This window comes from Myotis brandtii, unplaced genomic scaffold, assembly GCF_000412655.1.
Source record: "Myotis brandtii unplaced genomic scaffold, ASM41265v1 scaffold493, whole genome shotgun sequence".
Lineage (NCBI taxonomy): Eukaryota > Metazoa > Chordata > Mammalia > Chiroptera > Vespertilionidae > Myotis > Myotis brandtii.
The window spans coordinates 848,332-868,414 of NW_005368827.1; the positions used below are offsets into that span (position 1 = coordinate 848,332).

The 20,083-nt window shown below is 35.5% G+C and overlaps 1 protein-coding gene across 1 annotated transcript in view; it reads right to left on the reverse strand.

The window, feature by feature from the left end:
- Window positions 1–201: 201 nt before the first annotated feature.
- The window catches only part of KYNU (kynureninase), a 104,794-nt gene continuing 84,912 nt past the window's right edge, over window positions 202–20,083 (reverse strand). Inside the window, exons 11-14 of the mRNA XM_005876639.2 lie at window positions 12,692–12,744; window positions 10,795–10,880; window positions 3,073–3,303; window positions 202–786 (exon numbers count right to left, since the gene is read on the reverse strand). Coding sequence (XP_005876701.1) covers window positions 652–786; window positions 3,073–3,303; window positions 10,795–10,880; window positions 12,692–12,744 — 505 coding nt within the window. The 3' untranslated portion in view covers window positions 202–651. The remainder of the gene's footprint in view (window positions 787–3,072; window positions 3,304–10,794; window positions 10,881–12,691; window positions 12,745–20,083) is intronic.

Here is a 20,083-nt window from a genome sequence, read left to right on the forward strand (position 1 = left end):
GGCAATTGTAAGAAGCAGTTGATTGAAAATTGATAGACTTTTCTTTCACAGATGTTAAAATATTGTTAAAAATTGTGTGTTAAAATAAGGCCTACCTACACATAAATGTAGGTCTCTGTTTTTAGATATATTTCTTAATGTGGATTGTGGCCAAAAATATTTGAAAGCCACTGCTCTAGAAATTTTTTTTTTCTGTTCCTTAGATTGGAGCTGGATAGAATATCCCAAAATCATACATATATCAGATGGTTCAACTATAGTGCGTATAAGAAAGTCTTTGGGTAATTTAAGCTAAAGTGATATTTAGAAAATTAACACAAAAATTTCACATATATTATGAAATTGTCAGTCAATGAGAAATTAAACCAGTAACAATATTTCACTGGCCATGAACTGTAACAGCTAACCAAGACTCTGTACATAATATTTAGACCAATGAAAACCTTGATTCACAAAACACCAAGAAATTGGATAGACATTTAGATTCCTCAGGAACATTGACTCCTAAAAGAATTATCCCAGATTTTTTTGTAAAGTATGCAATTCATTGCCAGTTAGGTTTAATTAGGTTTTTTTTAACATTTCTAATGATTAAAACTTGAATAAAAATCATAAAATAATCACAGCAGCTTTCAGTTTGCTTAATTTGTTCTAAACACTGTTATATTTTCTTTCTGAAGCCTCAAGTGCAGAACTGAGCAGATTGATAAATTTATAAACATCGTGGAAAGAATTGTAGAGAGGAACTGGAGCCACTCGGATGCCATTGGGTTCCCGCTTGTCACACTGTTGGGGGAAAATAAGGCCACAATAGTGTCAGCATTATTCTCATAATGAAAATCTGCGTTCGAGATGAACTTACATGAAATAGTCATACTGATTTCCCTAAAACTTACTATATAAGCAATTTTTCATTTTAATTAAAATATAAAGTTTCTATGTTATGTGAAACTCTCTTCTTAATTATAATTAAACCATTAATGGGCTGTTACATGAATATCCAAAAGCACTTTTCTGAAGTCCATTTAGGTCATTTTCTTTAAGCATTTAATAGAGCATATGTATGATTCGTCTGTGGGAGACACTGGAGAGCCGGGAATCTTGGACACATTTACATGAATGAGAACCTCACACTGCCCTGGCAAGTTCCAGTCAATTATCCTTACGTTTAATTCTCTAAGCCCTAATCTCGCAGGTATGGAGTTGGCTATATTCCTGACGTGCGCCTCAAGAAGAAAGATTCATTTGATGTGAACCCAGAGAAAGAATTTATCTGCCCCATGGTCAACCAAGGGCCCAAATATTATGAATTACAGTCTAGTGTCATTAGCTGACAGGGGCTCCTCACATACTCTGTACACGGAGAAAAACCTCAAATTGAACTTTTGGCTTCCCGCAGTTTGTTTATACCATCTGAGTCAACAATTGTGGGGAAACCATGGTTTCATCTTTCTACCAACAAACTGAGACCTGCCCCATCCAATCAGAATGGCTCAATTTGTATCTTTATTTTAACTATACTGACCAATCACAACTGCACAATTGGATATCTCATTTACATAAAATGGACATAATTGGAAACCTGGGTGAGAACTTTCATTATAAAAGGTGGCTTCCCCTTTGTCCAGGGTTGTTGAATACAATTTAGGTTGCTATCTAAACCTGTGTTCTCAGGCTGTATCTCCTTTTGCTCAAATAAGTCTTTTTGTTATTTATTACAGTCTAAAATTAGTTTGGGTTTACACTGGGAATACCGAAATGTTATGAAATGGTCCCAGACAATTTGACCTCACCTGAAGTTCACTAGAACTATATTAAGAAACCGGAGGCCCAGTGCACGAAATTCGTGCACTCAAAAGGGGGGAGTCCCTCAGCCCAGCCTGCACCCTCTCGCAGTCCAGGACCCCTCGGGGGATGTCTGACCGATGGCTTAGGCCTGCTCAGCCATCAGTGGGACATCCTTAGCACTGCCACGGAGGCAGGAGAGGCTCCTGCCACCACCGCTGCCCTTGCCCGCCGTGAGCCCGGCTTCTGGCTGAGTGGCGCTCCCCCTATGGGAGTGCACTGACCACCAGGGGACAGCTCCTACATTGAGCATCTGCCCCCTGGTGGTCAGTGCACGTCATAGTGATCGATCGTTCTGCCGCTTGGTCAATTTGCTGCTTAGTCAATTTGCATATTAGCCTTTTATTATATAGGATACCCACTACAGGCTAGACAGCATAGTAAATGGTTCATGTGTGTTGGTCCATTTCATTCTCATACCAACTTTTTGAAGTAAGTATACATTCGCACCCCAAAACAGATGTGAATCTCGGGCTGATACATGTTAACTTTCCCAAGAGCACATGTCTTGGTCATATTGATTTGCAGGGGTGATATTCTGATTGGTGCCTCCAGAGTCTGCGGTGGTGACCTCTTCTAAAGGTCTGGAGGGCCACGCGAGTGGAGGAGTCCCTAGATTGCATTATCACCACTTTCCCGTGAAATTATTCTCTTAACACCTATTAGTTCCTTTCAAGAGACTAAGAAGGCCACTTTGGCCCAATGGTTAAAAAAATTATTTCATACAATGTTAACACTTCTCAGATGTGCCTATATATCTTTTATGACTTAAGTGACAAGCTTGAAAATAACTTAGTTTAATCAAACAACAAAATAAGATTGACTTATTTTTCTCTCCTCCATTATAGTAGTGTGTTCTTTAATTCTATGTATTCAATAAATATGTATTGGGGCTTTTACTTGTAAAAACTAGTGAGAATGTGTCCTAATTATGATGAAACAATATTTGCTGCTCAAACTGTAATAAAAGTGAATAAATTACATAAAACTGTACTTTGTATCCAAAATTTGTGTTTTCTTCTTTTTTATCAGAAATGACAGATCTCTGTGCCCTTTAATTAGAAAGTCCCGAATACTGACTTAGTTGGCACTTAATTTATCCCCAGTAACTCACTGATTGATGTGAAATTACATGCACCAGTGAAAGAATAAACTAAAGAATCCAAATTTCCCCCCTAACATGCAACCCCTAGAGAAAACCGGTAGCAAAGCAAGAGATATACTTACAACCACTCCTCTTTTTTCTAGTTCTTGATATATAGATTTTATTGGAACGGAAAATGTTAATGTTAGCTGGCAGCCGCGTTCCTCTATACGGGATGGAGTGATTACGTTCACCGATGGTGTCTTGGTTTCTGCTTTCTCTTTGCCATAGTAGTGCTTGATCAGGTATTCCAGGTAACCCGTGAGCAAAACAGACTTTCTTCTCAGTGCTTTCATGGTTGCTTTCTTAAAGATCTGTAGAATGAGAAACAGTCAGATTAACAACATTTTGTTGATTTACAAAGAAGCAAAAATAAATTGCAAATCGTGCATAAAAAAGGAAGTCACCACTTTTAACCTCTCCAAAAACCATCCCATTTTAAATAATCGTTTTGTAAAAATATGTTCTCTTTTAAATCCTTTGCCATCAAGAACTGAATGCAAAGTTTCTATATCAGAAAAACTGCAAAAGTGCCATTTAAACAATACTTGCAAAAGAAAAAAAAGGTGATGTAATGTTCCTTCAGAATTATTTAAATTAGCTTAGAATAATTACTATAAGTGTCCCTTAATAAAGGAATTAAAATATCACACAATTTGAACACTTTCTCCAAAACCATCATAATCAAGAAGATGTTTTCTTTTCTGATATGAAGTTTGTTTGGTCCACAAAACAATACAGTAAGAGCTAAATGTGCATGCCTATGTGGAAGGTAATGTTGAAAATATTATTTACAGATGTTTGACCAAGTCCTGAATCTCCTCCAGTTTAGCATTAAGAAAACAGCAAGTTTTATCAGACAGAGAAGCAAAAAATGTTACACAATACATTTGTTAGTACTAAAGACTCGGCCTTTTTTCCCCCTTTCTTCCCCCCTCACCGCTACCCCCCCTCCCCTGCTTTTTTTCTTCTTTCATCACTTTCTTCCCTGTTACACTCTAGTGTGGTCTGAAAACACTGCAATTTCCTGCCTGAGGTGTCTTATATTAAGATGAGTGACAAGGGCACACAGTAACTGGTGTTGGAACATTAGAGGTCAGAACAGACATGCTTTTCTAGCTTATCTCTTAAGGTCAAGTAGAGTTTAAAAATATATCCTCTCTATAAGAGCCGAATGAACTTCAAACAGAGTGTGATGCACTGGCCTGCCACTTTCTGTCCCTTTACTGTATCGTTATGCCACAGAGCAAAGACAGGGTCTTTCAATGGCATGTAGACTTCATAAAGTCTATGAAAACACTTATATCTATATATATGTGTGGGCCCGAATTCTAACAGGAGTAAACACTTCAGGCATACATGTTCTTCCCCTTCATTACATGGAGGGTATAAATTTGGCTGAAGAAAAGGAAGGGAGTTGTATTTTTTTTCTTTCAACCTTTTCTTTATATTACAGACAATGATTAAAAAAACAACAACCCACAATTCATACCAATCTGGACTTAACGTTCAAAGCTCTCTCATCCAGAACCACATATCTGTTACTCGATCGACATTCTAATTGGATACATGTATAGCAGGCATTTCTATCTAAACATATTCAACATTGGGATTCCCAATATTCCTCCCAAAGTCACCTTCTCCTGTAGCCTTCACCACCTCAGTTTTTGGCAATTCCCTCCCACCAGTTTTTCAGGTCAATCACTTTGGTATCATCCTTGACTCCTTTATTTTCCAAACAACTCCCACAAATCCATCTGCAAAAGCTGGTAGCTCTACCTTTAAACTATATCTGGAATAAGATCACTTCTAACTATCCACTTTACCATGTTTCCAGCCCGCACCACTCATCATCTCTCAAGCATAGAATGGTATCTGTCTCCCTTGCCACCCAGACCGCACAGACTATGCCTGCAGCCTGGGAGGAGATCAGCTGGAAGGGGAAGACGATGCCTTTGTTTCAGAAGGCATTTGTGGTCCCAGTGCAAAGAAGACAGTCATCCCCCCTTATTCGTGGCTTTGCTTCCCGCAGTTTCAGTTGCCCATGGTTTCAGTTGCCCTCCCTCAACCGAAGTCCAAAAATTAAATTAAAAGTTCCAGAAATAAACGATTCATAAGTTTTAAATTGTGCACCATTCTGAGTAGCCTGATGAAAATCCGTTGCATTTCTGCTCCATGTCGCCTAAGCTGTGAATATTCCTTTGTCCTAGTGTCTCCACGCTGTGTGCCCTCCCACTTAGTCGCCGGCATGGTTATCAGATCAGCTGGCATGGCATGGCAGTGCTTCTAGTCCTGCAAGTCTTACTTACTTCATAATGGCCCCAAAGTGCAAGCATAGTGAGGCTGGCAATTTGGACATGCCAAAGAGAAGCTGTAAAGTTTGTCCTTTAAGTGAAAAGGTGCAAGTTCTCTACTTAATAAAGAAAGAAAAAATCTTTGAGGAGCTTCCTAAGACCTATGGCAGTGATGGAGAACCTTTTGAGCTCGGCGTGTCAGCATTTTGAAAAACCCTAACTTAACTCTGGTGCCGTGTCACATATAGAAATTTTTTGACATTTGCAACCATAGTAAAACAAAGACTTATATTTTTGATATTTATTTTATATATTTAAATGCCATTTAACAAAGAAAAATCAACCAAAAAATGAGTTCGAGTGTCACCTCTGACACGCGTGTCATAGGTTCACCATCACTGACCTATGGTAAGAATGAGTCTTCTATCTGTGAAATTATGAAAAAGGAAAAAAATTACAAAAAAGGGTGAATACAGTACAATGAAATATATTGAGAGAGACCACATGTGCATAACTTTTATTACAGTATACATTGTTATAATTGTTCCATTTTATGATTAATTTTTGCCATCAATCTCTCACCATGCCTAATTTATAAATTAAGCTTTATCATATATATATCATAGTATATGTGGAACATGATATATACTATGTTCCATACTATCTGTGGTTTCAGGCCTCCAGTGTGGGTCTTAAAATGTATCCCCTGTGGGTAAGGGACTATATTCTTTAGGACTCAGGTAACCCCGGTTACATGAAGTCAGGTAGGAGGCATTTCTGTGTAAAACAAAATGTAGCACGTCTGGCACAATGAGAACTCCACGAGGGAACATCTCCAAGTTGTGTTTTTTTAAATATATTTTTATTGATTTCAGAAAGAGGGAGGGAGAGAGAAACATCAATGATGAGAGAGAGAATCATAGGCCAGCTGCCCCCACTTGGGGGTTGTGCCCGAAACCCTGGCATGGGCCCTGACCTGGAATTGAACCATGACCTCCTGGTTCATAGGTGGACACTCAACCACTGAGCAACTCTGGCCAAGTTTTGGAACAAGTGAGCCCAGTTCAAGAATCAGCTTTCTCACAGAGGCAAGGTGCAGCCCACCAGTGTTTTGACTCTCAGGTTTGGAATATAAAAATATTAGAATAATCTTTCCAAGCTTCTCTTTGGATATTAATAATTATTTGAGGAAATTTTTATTAATAAAAAATTCTGGAAAATTTCCTGGTCCTGATATGGGCCCCATAAGATACAGATGGGGGCAATGTGAGAAGTAGTACTTTTAATGATATTTCATTTGTATTCATAGGTTAGCAAGACTTTGGGGAATATTACTTAAGCTCATAGTTTTTCATAGGAGGCTTTGCTCTTGCAAATTTTTCTTAATAACTAGAAACAATTTTTTTAACAAATATCTCAGTGTTAACATGCTATTGCTCTTTGTTAACAATAAAATAACTTATATCTAAAACTGTTTTCCACTTTACCACCGCAGGTGCGTTCTGAGGCACTATAAAATTCCTTTCACAGAGTGTACCATAAATGTCTCTGCCGAACCCTCACATCAAAATATTAAGAGGGGCTAATGGGAGGAGTTAACAGGGAAAGGGAATAAAATCTCCTCTTTCCTTCTTGGCTTCTGATCATTTCTGTGCTTGCAGTACAGAGGCAGAATATTTTTTAATAGAAAAAAATGAAAAGTGTAATTTGAAAATATTCAGCTTATAACAGAATTCTTGGCAGTTTCATTACTTGGGCTTTTATTTTCTCCTGAGTAAAATGAATGCAAAGTTAGATAAGTTTAAATAGGAAAAATAAGCATAAGCATGATGCTTTCAATTGTCATATTTTTTCTCTTAAATTCTTAAAAATGGCTCTCTGATAATTTTCTGAGGAAATACAAAGTAAACCTCTTCTGACTTACCATGTATTTTATTTGAGTACTCTAATTTTTATTTTGAAGCTATTTAATTAATTTTAAATTTGTGTACTAAAAGGGTCTAAAATTTGTTTATATATTGCTACATCCAAATATGACCTTTCAAATTACAATATGAATATTATTTCAGTTTAAGTTAGTAATTGAAAATTGAGGAGACCACAGAAGTACTCTGGTCGAAACATTTTCACTTAGAAATTGAGGTAAATCCATGAATGAGCAGTTGTCACTTGTGTAAGCCACACTTCGTGTCCCCACGAGGGGTGCAGTACTTGCCAACCGGTTCCTACTCTAGTGCTCTTTCCCTTGACGCACAATATTTTTAAAGTGTTGTATAAATGATTAAGAAGCAACAATATAAAGAAAATGACAGTTCAAAACTGACTATAAGGTGCTATTTTAATAGTATCATTTAAATGTACATAATTGTAAGCAGTCATTTTAAATCCTTTGCTTTAAATTCTTATTGTAACCCTGAGATCATGCTCATGTGCATTGCTTCTTAAATATAGACTCTCTCCTGCAGTTGGCATTTGACTAAGTGAAATATTTTTCAAAAGGGAAGTAGAGAAAACAAAGAAAGGTAGTTTGATTAAGGTATTTATTTCATTTGCTCAAACTTTAATTGCCTATCTTCCATATGCAGTAACTTCTAAACAAATAAGTTAAGTGCAGACATGGTTAACTTATTGGTGCTTACTCACATGGCAAACTCAGAATCATCTAGAAAGGGGAACATCGTAGCATTAGGTAGAGAATAGGAAACAATGAACTGTATTAGTTTGTAATTTCAGAATTTTGCAATTTATAATGTGGAGAAAGAATTTCAAAAGAATACTTTCATCAACCTAAGGTTTGATTACCTACATATAATTTCCTTTAGGTCATTGCCTCAGCAGTAAATGACTTCAGCAAGGTACTTCTAAGAGGCTCCTGCGAAGTACTCAGGTGATAAGAAGCCTCCCCCCAGAAAAGTGTATATTCCTCTTCTGGTGGCTCTTAAGGCCCTTTGCTGGGTTTAAACTTAGATATTAAAGGAAAAGATAAACCAGTCTTCCAATTACAGCTGAGAAAAGAAGCTTGCCTGGGGGACTATAATACACTATGGTAGGAAACTACTGGAGGGAAAGTTCAGAATCGGACTCTTGCCCTGGCAGAGGGGTGAATGCTGGAATAACCCACCCACCGCAGAGAAAATACCAGTGGAGAGTCAAAAGAAAATTTCTAGATATGGCTGAGAAAGATAGGAAAAATAAGAGGAAATACCTTTAAATATAGTTTTTTCAAAGGTATGCCTTGGTGGCTTTTTTAAGTAGTGTAATTCATCTTCTCCCTGATATAAACTGGCAAGTAAGGTAAGCAAAACATTTTGTTTTGAAATGTTTAACAGACGCTTTTCTCTGAATGACTTTTATAAAAACAATTCAAATGTCATTATCTAATCTGCTAAGCCGATTCCCTCCAAAATTTATCACTAACAAAAATCTTGTTTACTGAGTTTATTTCAACCTAAAAAAAAGCTAAAAAGTGAGAACAGCGCAAGTTCCATCTAGTGGTCAAACTGAGAACCTGCTCTTTAAATTAGGATGAAATGAAACCAACTGATTACCAGGATTTAGTAGTGAAGTTGCATAAAAATACTGTAGAGCAGTGGTTCTCAACCTTCCTAATGCTGCGACCCTTTAATACAGTTCCTCATGTTGTGGTGACCCCCAACCATAGAATTATTTTCGTTGCTACTTCATAACTGTAATTTTGCTACTGTTATGAATCGTAAATATCTGATATGCAGGATGTATTTTCATTGTTACAAATTGAACATAATTAAAGCATAGTGATTAATCACAAAAACAATATGTAATTATATATGTGTTTTCCGATGGTCTTAGGCAACCCCTGTGAAAGGGTCTTTCGACCCCCAAAGGGGTCGCGACCCACAGGTTGAGAGCCTCTGCTGTAGAGGAACTTGACACTGCTTCCCAGTGGCCAAAATGAGAAACTGTGATAATTGTTCACAGATTCCTAGAATTTTAGGCTTAGGAGACTTTGGAAGTATTTCCAGTCACTCCACAACACGATTTCCTAAAATATCACAAACTATTTTATCTTTGGATGCTTTAAATTTTTTGAAAATAAAATTTTATTTGAATAGCTATTTGTTTAAAAATCTCTATTAAAAATGTATATGTATACTTAAAATATATTTTACTTAAATGTGTGTATGAATATATTTTTACATAATATATCTATTTATACTGCTATTGTGCATTAAAGAATTATTAAAACTATATTTGAATAAATTTAGTCTCACTCTGAAATTAATTAATATTCAAATAATTAGTTGGAATATATAGATAGGTAGAGATACATCAAATTATTTAGATATATTGAAGTAGAGAGATATGCAGATCTAGGAAAACAAACTGGTTCCTTGGATATTATTATTTAGGGTAAGACTAAATTTATTTTAAGTAAAAATATGAATGAATTTAAAGAAAAATATTTAGCCAGTAAGAGTAGAGATTATATACATGACTATAATGGCATAGATCCCCAGTTTTAACAAAATTTACCCTAACTCATGAAACAACTTTACCCAATCTTTGTTTTACTCTGACTATTCATATATATATGTATATATGTATATACTCCCTCCTTAGTCTTCCTAAAACTTTGTCAGTTCATTGATTCACAGAACTAGAAAGACAGAGTCCCCAGTAATCATAGCATTGTCTGGCACACAGCATTCTCTTAATAAATAAATGTTGAATGATTTAATTAATTGGGAGTTAAATATGGCATGTTTGTTTTAATATTGAGAAATCAATAGAAGATTAAGTAACTCAATCATGTTCACACAAATTGGAAGTGGAACTAAAAGTACGTCTCCCCAGGTGCATTACAGGTAACATTTACAATGTGCCAATCATCCTGCTAGGGGCTGGAGACACACATAAAAGGCAACAATTCACATACAGACGCATCCTAAAGGTGAACACTACCCTTTGCACAATGTTTGTGCACAGTGCGATGTTAGGTCGGAGGGAGCCCAGGATCAGATGCATGCAGAGGTGTGACGAGATAATGGACCCTCCCTGGAATTTCTAACAGGTCAGCCTGCCAGACAGATGGCCACACAGATACGGGCTCCTCCCTGGAATCCACAATGACCCCCACACAGATACTGACTCCTTCCTGAATATCTTGCTGACCCCCCGTGGCAGGAACTTCCTCAGCTGAATACTGTGATGACCCCTGAGGCGGGAACTTCCTCAGCTCAGGCTCCCGCCCCTCACTAAACACCTGTATAAAAGAAGTGCTGCCCCTCCCTTTTGGCGTGAATTCACTGGCCCCACCTTTGGGCTGGTGGGTCTCACTTGAGAACACAGCATTAAACTCCTCTCCTTCCCTCCTCTTTAACCTTTTGGTTCTCTTTGTTCTCTATGCTGCTTTCTGGGCCACCTCACATGCACATTATAATCTTGTTGATTAGCAGAGAAAGTACTACAGCATGTCACAATCAGGTAAAGAAAAAGTAAAGATGTGGGAAGATTGGCACACAGATCACTTACCTCTAAACTAGCGTGCAAAGGACAGACCAACAACATGGGAGGATTTGAAATTCTAAATCCATTGGCTCCAGGGATTAACTGCAATTCTGAAAAATTCATATTATGTCATTTTAATAGAATGTATCTTAAAAGTTATTCTTTATGGATTTTTTTTTCAATGACAGAGTAGTAGAGAGAAAAAGAATTAAACATTTATATTCCTAAGATTTCTGAGATATTTTAAGAGAAAATCTGTGGACCTAAAATACTGGCACATTTTCCCTTTACCTATTATGTCTGTCTCACCTGCCCCCACCTTCTTAGGAAACTACCAAACACTAGAGCTCTTAGACACAAGATAAAAATGGTCTCTTCTAAAAGCTTTTCTGGACCCTGTCCTCTGCCATTTCCAAGCCTGTATTCCTTGTTCTGCTTCATGCTATGTTCTTCCATTATTAAACCACATCAATGAGAAAAAAACATCAGAATTTAAATGACTTGTAATCATAATGCTGCCCAAAGCCAGACATATCAAATGAAATGACCTATGAAAGTGACTTTTAGCACTAGGTCAAGGGGCTTTTCTTAGGGAAAAAGAGGAAGTTAAAAAAAATAATCTGCCTAAGTATGATATGTTTAAAAGGTGAATTAATATAAGATATTATCATAATTAGAATTAATTAAATTGAAAGTTAAATCCAATAGAGTGAAAATTGCTAACTAGAGACCAAATTAAAACTAAGATTGACTAAATAAACTTTAGAATATTCTGGGTATTTCGAGATTCATCTAATCCAGGATTAGACAAGCTATGTCCTGTGGGCCAAATGTGGCCCACCACTTGTCTTTATAAATAAAGTTTTATTGGAACACAGCCACATCATTCATTTATGTATGTCTATGACTACTTTAGCATTACAATGGTAGAACTGAGTATTTGCCACAGTGACAGTATAAACTAAAAAGCTTAAAATAACTTCTGTTTTATCCTTCACAGAAAAACTTTGCTGCCTGATCTAATCCACCTCCCTCATTTACAGATAAGAAACCCAGCACAAAAAATTTAAGTAACTGGACTGATCTCATTATTTCAGCAGCCAAGATGAAATATAGTTTTCCTGATTTGACTGGAAGAGCCCATCTTGATCCTTTGCGTCTTGGTTTTTGTAAATGTGAATTTGCTTAAAATCCTATCTCAGGGTTGGACGTCATCTGAATGATCAAGTTTAAGTGGAATTCTTGCAACATTTGCAAAGCTTTCTGTGCTCCATGTGATTGCAGAATAGAGTCATTAAGGAAAAGAAGCAGGGCAGTACACCCCCGTGCCTGGTGCACTTTCATGTCTATCTCCTAAGGTTTACCTGCTACTGTTCAGTAAGTGGCAAAACTACAAAAGGAGGAAAAGTTGGAAGAAGAGGAGGTAAAAATGAAATAACTGCTGTTTGCTCTTTGGTTTAAATTTGTCTTTACCCACAAACCAAATCCTGAAATATATATTATTCACATTAACTATGTGAGAAGAAAAATTCCAAGATGACATAACTTGTGCAGCATCACAAAATTACTAAGCAGCAACGTGGGATTGACACCCAAGTCTCTCTGGGTCTGACTCCAAGCCAAAAATCCCTCTTGTCCTCACTGCCTGATGTTCCGGGTACTCCATATTGATGAGGTCGGATCCTTTATGCTAGATTTCGCCTCCTCTTATCTCCCTACAAAGGGACAGACTTGACATCATGCTGAATTCTATAAACACTTAGTCTTACACTCTGGAAATGTCACTTCTTATTTTAAAAATTCTCAGTGGCATTTTCAAAGTGCACTCTCCAGGAGGCATGTATATTACATATCATACAAAGACTGATGGCAATTAACGTTAAAATAAAATGACTTGTAAAGTAAAATGGAATACACTTACTGTTATCCATTTTAAATCTGGTGCTGAGTTCATGACCAAACCATCCCACTAACCTAAAATATAAATAACAACATTAGATACTTTGGTCTACAAAAATAATCACAATTAATATAGAAATCTAGGGCCTGCATATTGAAACCACTTTTGATACAAGTTATCAAATACTTGAATATATAAATTCAATATGATATCTTAAAACCATTCATATTTATAAACATATCAAGACTAAGGATTAAATCAACTTTTCATATCACCAGTTATATTGTTTTTGTAAAGAGCTATATTTAATTACCTTTCTCATATTTAAAATAAAATTAAATGAATAAAAATGTTTGGCTTTTAAAATTTTAAAACAAAGATAAAAGCTCAAAAAAGAAAAGCATTAAAACAATATATTTTATGATAAAACCCCTAAAGAGAAATGGTATAAAAAAAAAACTATATAATAGCCCTAACCGGTTTTGCTCAGTGGATAGAGCATCAGCCTGCAGACTGAAGGGTCCCAGGTTCGATTCTGGTCAAGGGCATGTACCTTGGTTGCAGGCACATATGCAGTAGGGGGTGTGCAGGAGGCAGCTGATGGATGTTTCTCTCTCATCAATGTTTCAAACTCTCTATCCCTCTCCCATCCTCTCTGTAAAAAAACAAACAAACAAAAAAAACTATATAATAGTTGAAAATTTTTGAATGATTTTCTAAAGAAATTGGTTACTTTCATATTTTAATTAAAATGTTAATTTTTGTTATAGGAAAATATATAGGAAAATTATATGAATGTGTAATAGATGGAAAAAATACAAAATAGTTTAAAGAAAAATGTAAAATTTGAGGAAGAGTAATACAATATTCCTGGTAGTAAGTTGTCTCTAAATAAATTTTTAACTTTAAAAAGGCTATAAAATAGTGAATAAGTAAAACAATAGAAACTTAATAAAATAATTTTCCATAAATGGAAAATTGCCAAGTAGAAATGCAGGAATAGGACTGATTATAGTGTGACAATAGGAGAGTAAAAAATGAGCTTGCAGAAATCAGAAAATATTAGAAAAAAAGAGAAGAATTTGGAAGGAATGCAAGGATGTCAGGAAACTAGAATACATCAAGGGGCAGAGGATAGCTGTGAGGAAAAAAAAAGATTTAAAATAGTTTAGGGAGAAAATCCAATATAATAAAACCCTGATATGCAAATCGACCAAACTGCGATTTGCTGGCAGGTGGACATCCCTAAGCCGGCAGGCAGACATCCCCCAAGGAGTCCGGGACTGCGAGAGGGCGCAAGCTGGGCTGAGGGACCCCACTCCTCCAGTGCACAAATGTCGTGCACTGGGCCTCTAGTAATAAATTAATATACAAAACAATTCTATCATCACCAGAGTGAACTTCCAAAGAAGGAAAGCAAACAAACAGAAAAACTTTTTAAAATGATGTAATTCTCCAGGCCAGGTGTGGCTCAGTGTTTGAGCTGCCAACCATGAACCAGGAGGTAGCAGTTTAGTCCCTGATGAGCAGGCTCGATCCCCAGTAGGGGGCGTGCAGGAGGCAGCCAATCAATGATTCTCTCTCATGATTGATGTTTCTATCCCTCTCTCCATCTCCCTTCCTCTCTCTGAAATCAATAACATATTTAAAAAATGAAATAAAACCTGAAGGCATGTTTTAAAATAATCATCTTTAAAAAGTTATAATTCAAGACAATTTTGATGAAATCAAAACTGATTTAAATCTACATATTGAAATAAATACAAAATTTTCTGAAAGACTTGGGAGAATTAACCTAGAGTGGTTAATTTTATTTATAGCTTATTAAAGTTAATGGATTTTAAGCATGAAAAAACAAACAAACAGAACTGTGTTTGCAAACAAAAAGGGTGAAGATAGAATAAAGGAAAAAATATCAGTGTGGCCTCAAATTTATCTAATGCAACCATTTATTGACAGAGAATAATGTAGAAATACCTGTATGATACTCAAAGAAAGAGAAAGAAAACATAACGTACAAATATTAGGTTTGGATAAGGCAAACTGTATAAAGGTTATTGGTGTTGATCAAACAAGAGTTCAGCTAATATTTTTTTCCCATAAACTCTTCTTGAAAATCTGCCTAAGGGTGAACTTAAGTCAGCCAAGAGATGACTAGGGAAATTATGATGTTTGATGACTATTGAATGTATTTAATTATAGAACTAAGAATAAACAAATGTGGAGATAGAACATAAATAAAATGTTACATGATAATGTAAAAATAACTAACAAAGTAGGGGGAAATAAAGTAATTTCACTGCATAATCATATATAATTTAATAGATCAAATAATAGAAGTACAATCAGATCTAAAATACAAGTAAACACCAAGAAAGTCAAAAGTGACTAAATCATGGGGTAATGAGAGTATAGGCAGAGGAAGAGAAAACTCTTCCTCTATTGTTGCTCATGAAAGGGAACTAATAGAAAAGGTAAAACTTTAAATTAAAATCTTGACTATCAGAAAAACTAATTAAAACTAATAAATAAGCCTTGGCCAGTGGTTCAGTGGTTAGAGCGTGGGCCTGAGCATGGAAGGGTTGCGGGTTTCATTCCCAGTCAAGGGTGCATACCTGGGTTTCAGGTTCAATCTATGGCCTTGGATGAGTAGCATGCGGGAGGCAACCAATCTCTTTTTCTCTCTCTCTCCCTGTCTCTCTCTACTCCCTCCCCTTTCTCTTCTCTCTCCCATGTTTCCACTCTCTCTGAAAATCAATGGAAAAAATATCCTCGGGTGAAGATTAATAACAATAACAAAAAATAATGAACAAAAATAGCAAAACAAACCTTTAAAAAGTTCTAGAAGCATAAAGTATGCCATTAGATTAAGACCAGACAGCTGTCACTGCAAATGCCAATGAGTTTCATTAATGTATTAAAAAAACAATGCTATCATATTGTACCAGAAATCAGAGACTGTTAAAATAAGTGATTCAGAAAGAAAAATGATAAAAGTGGGTTGGGGTAGCGGGTGGAGGGTGGAGATGGAAGAGGGCATAGAGGGAATAAATGATAATGAAAAATAAAAGGAAATATTAAATTAAATTAAAAAGAAATATAAAATAAAGAAATATAAAAACAAAACAAAAGGCCGAGCAAAAGTATAAATGGAAAATGCAAAAGCAAATCAAATGTGGATGCAATTTTTATATCAGAAAAGAAGGAATTTAGACCAAAAAAGGAATGAAATGATTTAAATAAGGACATTTTGAAATGCTAATTAAACTAATTCAAAATAAAGATAAAACAGTTATGAATTTCTAGACATTACATAACAGGGCAGCAACATTCATAAATTAGACATTATAGAAGCTACAAGAGCGATAGAAATATTCTGTGTTAGAAGAACTTTATTAACCTGAGTTTATGAAAGATAAAGTTGACAAAAATATCAATTAAGAAGGTAAATCAAATTGACAAATGTTTAATGCTTTACTCTGAAGTAAAGATAGCAGTTTTAGAAGTGCTCATAAAATATTAACTAAAACTAAATACAAAACCTTAACATTTCCAAAGTGGATAAATTGTTGAATATATTTTTATTACAATGCAATAAAACTAGTAATTAATAGCAAATTCAGACAACAAAAAGACTAAAATACCATTAAAATAAAATTTGTCTCAAAGTACTTTTAGGATCAAACTGAATTGGTAGAATTGTTTAAAAAGATAATACTGTAGAAAAATATATTTGGATATTACTAGAAAAGGGCATAGAGAGTAGTTAATAACTTCAGATTTCAGATCAAGAAATTTTAATTAAACTAATCAATAATAAGACTAAAGAAGTTATAAAGAACGTAAAAATAAATTGAAATAAAACAGTAGTGTGCAATTAATAAAGGTAAAAGCTGAAATTAATTATCAGAAAACAAAATAATAGTTACATTAATACATGAGTAAAAACTTTTGTGATGGGGAGGGATACCAATTGATTGAGAAAATACAAGACAGTATATCTATAAAAATGAAATATTATGGGGAAAGATAATCACAATAAAGGGAAAAGTAAGAACATCATAAAGGCTAGATTGCTGTAATCAATTATAAAACCTAGATAAAATGGATGATATTCTAAGAGAATATTTATCCAAATTAATTTCAAAAGAGAAAGATATTTAAACCAAGAGATTTTAATAGAAGAAATGAAGAATCATCTGAAACACCTAAAATTTATGAAAGAATAAGGACTGATAGGGAAAGTCTATCAACTCTTTTCAGAGTAGATAATTCCAATGCTATTTAAACTATTCCAAAGCATAAAAACAAACAAATAGAGGGGATATGGGAGGGAGATATTTCCATTATTTTCAAAAACAATATATTAGTGTCATACTAGGTTAGAATTGCACAGATAAACAACAAGCCAATATGACTTCAGAGATTCTAACAGCATATTAAACTATTAAAGTGTTATGAAGAATATATTTCATTTAAAGAATACAAGAATAGGTCTATATTAGCAAATTTATTAATGTACAATTAATCCTATCTAATAATAGACAAACATGGTAATTGACCCTATCTTCGCTACGCCTCCAATCGGCTAATCAGCACGATATGCAAATTAACCCAACCAAGATGGTGGCCGGCAGCCACGCAGCTGAAGCGAGCAGGAGGCTTGTTTGCTCCAGTGATGGAGGAAGCCAAGGTTCCCTGCCTGCCGCGGCCCGGCTCTGAGCTCCGAAAGCAACAAAGTTTCAATTATAGAAGCTAAACAAATCCCAGATACCTGCTTTCAGCAGGCTGTGGCCTCAGAGCTGGAGTGAGTAGGAGCCGGCTCTCAGCTCCAGTGACGGCAACAAAGTTTTAATTATAGAAGGTAAATAAATCCCAGAATAAAAAAAGAAAAAGAAAAAAAGAAGAGGCTGGGAGCTTCAGTTACTGGCCAGCCTGAAAAAGGCCCTCAGCCCCTCACCCACACTGGCCAGGCACCCCTGTGGGGACCCCCACCCTGATCTGGGACTTCCTTCAGGGCAATCCAGCCCTCCCCCACCTGTGCACCAGGCCTCTATCCTATATAGTAAAAGGGTAATATGCAAACTGACCCTAACAACAGAAAGACTGGGAATGACTGGTCACTATGACACACACTGACCACCAGGGGGCAGATGCTCAATGCAGGAGCTGCCCTCTGGTGGTCAGTGCGCTCCCACATGGGGGAGCTCTGCTCAGCCACAAGCCAGGCTGATGGCTTCCAGTACAGCAGTGGTGGTGGGAGCTTCTCCTGCCTCCTCAGCAGCGCTAAGGATGTCCGACTGCAGCTTAGGTCTGCTCCCGGCTGGCAAGTGGACATCCCCCGAGGGCTGCCAGGCTGCCAGAGGGATGTCTGATTGCCAGCTTAGGCCCAATCCCCTGGAGAGCAGGCCTAAGTCAGCAGGTGGTCATCCCCCGAGGGGTCCCAGACTGCGAGAGGGCACAGGATAGCTGTGAGGAAAAAAATGTTTGAATAAATGGTTGAGGGACCACCTCCCGAGTGCACAAATTTTTGTGCACCGGGCCTCTAATTATAGTAATAAAGTTAAAAAGAAAATCATAGAATCACCTCTCTAGGATTACCTGCAAAAACATTTTCAACATTCTGCAACTATTCTGAATTAAAAAAAAATATTAACAAAATAATAATAGACAAACACTTATTGAAATGAAATACCTATGTCCTAAAAATCAAACTTGGACTTAATGGAGAAACACCAAAGGTGGTTTCAATAATATTAGATTTTGCAGTTATAAAAATTGAAAAAGAGAAGTAAATTATTACTACTTTCACATTACATAATTTAATATCTGATATAAGCAAAAAGATTATTTAGTAGCTTGGTAGAAAATATTAGAAACAAACATCTGAAATTTAAAACTGCTCCAAATATATTACCAAGAAATGTTCCAGACCTACATAAAAAACATTTTAAACACTCCTGAATCTGAATAACAAAAATACTTGAATAACATTGAAAATCAAGAAAAATGCCAATTCTCCTCAAATTGATGTATAAATTTAATATGATTCCCCCAAAAAAGTACATTTTTTAATTTGGTGCTAGCCAAGCTGATTATAACATCATATGGAAATATATATCATACTAAGATTCCTAAAAAATAAAAACAATGAAATTGAATATTTCTGTAAAAATTACAATATCAAATTTTCAGAATCAAAACATTGTGGCACGTGTTAACAAATCAATTAATATGTAATTCATTGTATTAACAAAGCTAAAAAGAAAGTCATAGGATTACCTCAATAAACTAATGAATCATAAGAGAAAATTTTATCAAGCAACAACCTATTTTTAAAAAAATCATTTGCAACTTATTTCACAAGAGGTTAATCTTCCCAGTATGAAAATATCTAAAAATCAATAATACTACTATTTGTAATACTTTAAACAATAAAAAACCAAATAAATAAAATTAATTACTTAGTAGATTAAAATAATAATGCAAAAATAATCACCCAATAAAATGACCAAAAGATGTGACTAGATCATAAAGAAAAGTAAAATTACTTTTAAAAGTTAAAAAGTAATGTAAGAAAAATACAAATAAAAGCTAGACAGATACCCCAGTTCACCTCTTAGATTGGCAAAAAATGAAAAGTTTGATTATGAACTCTCTTGGTATTAATGGGGATAAAGAATAACTCACATATTATATTATGAGTATAATTCAGTGCACATCTCTGGAGAATAAATTAAAAATAAATATAAAAGCTACAAATGCACATATACTTTGACCTAGCATACTCACTTCCTGAAATTTACTCACCAGGATTTGTAAAAGTCTGATGTGAATGATGTATCACTATGGTCATTGTATCCCTTTTGTCTTTTATTTTTTTTTATACTTGAAATCACTTTCTATTTTATATAATTTTATTTTTAAATTACAATTTACATTCAATATTATTTTGTATTAGTGTCAGGTGTGCATCGCTTTTTGTAAGAATCTGAGAATAAAAAGAATCTAATATTCCTTCAATAGGAGGCTGATTTTATAAATTATGATAAATTATTTTAAATCTACATAATAAAATACCATTTGGTGTTGAATTAAAAGTGAATGAGGAAAAGTTCTATGTTCTTAAATGAAATGATTACAAGAGACATGAAACCAAAAAAATAAATATGCATAATCTACACTAATAAAAGAGAAACATGGTAATTGGCGTACGACCGCTACCCTTCCCATTGGCTAATCAGCATATCCTTATGCAAATTAACTGTCAGCCAAGATGGCGGCCGGCAGCCAGGCAGCTGGAAGCAAGCAGGGAGGCTCACTTGCTCCAGTGACTGCAGACGCCAACGTTCCCCGCCTAACTTGCCGGCCTCTGAGTTGCAACTCTAAGCAACTATGTACTATGTTGCAAAT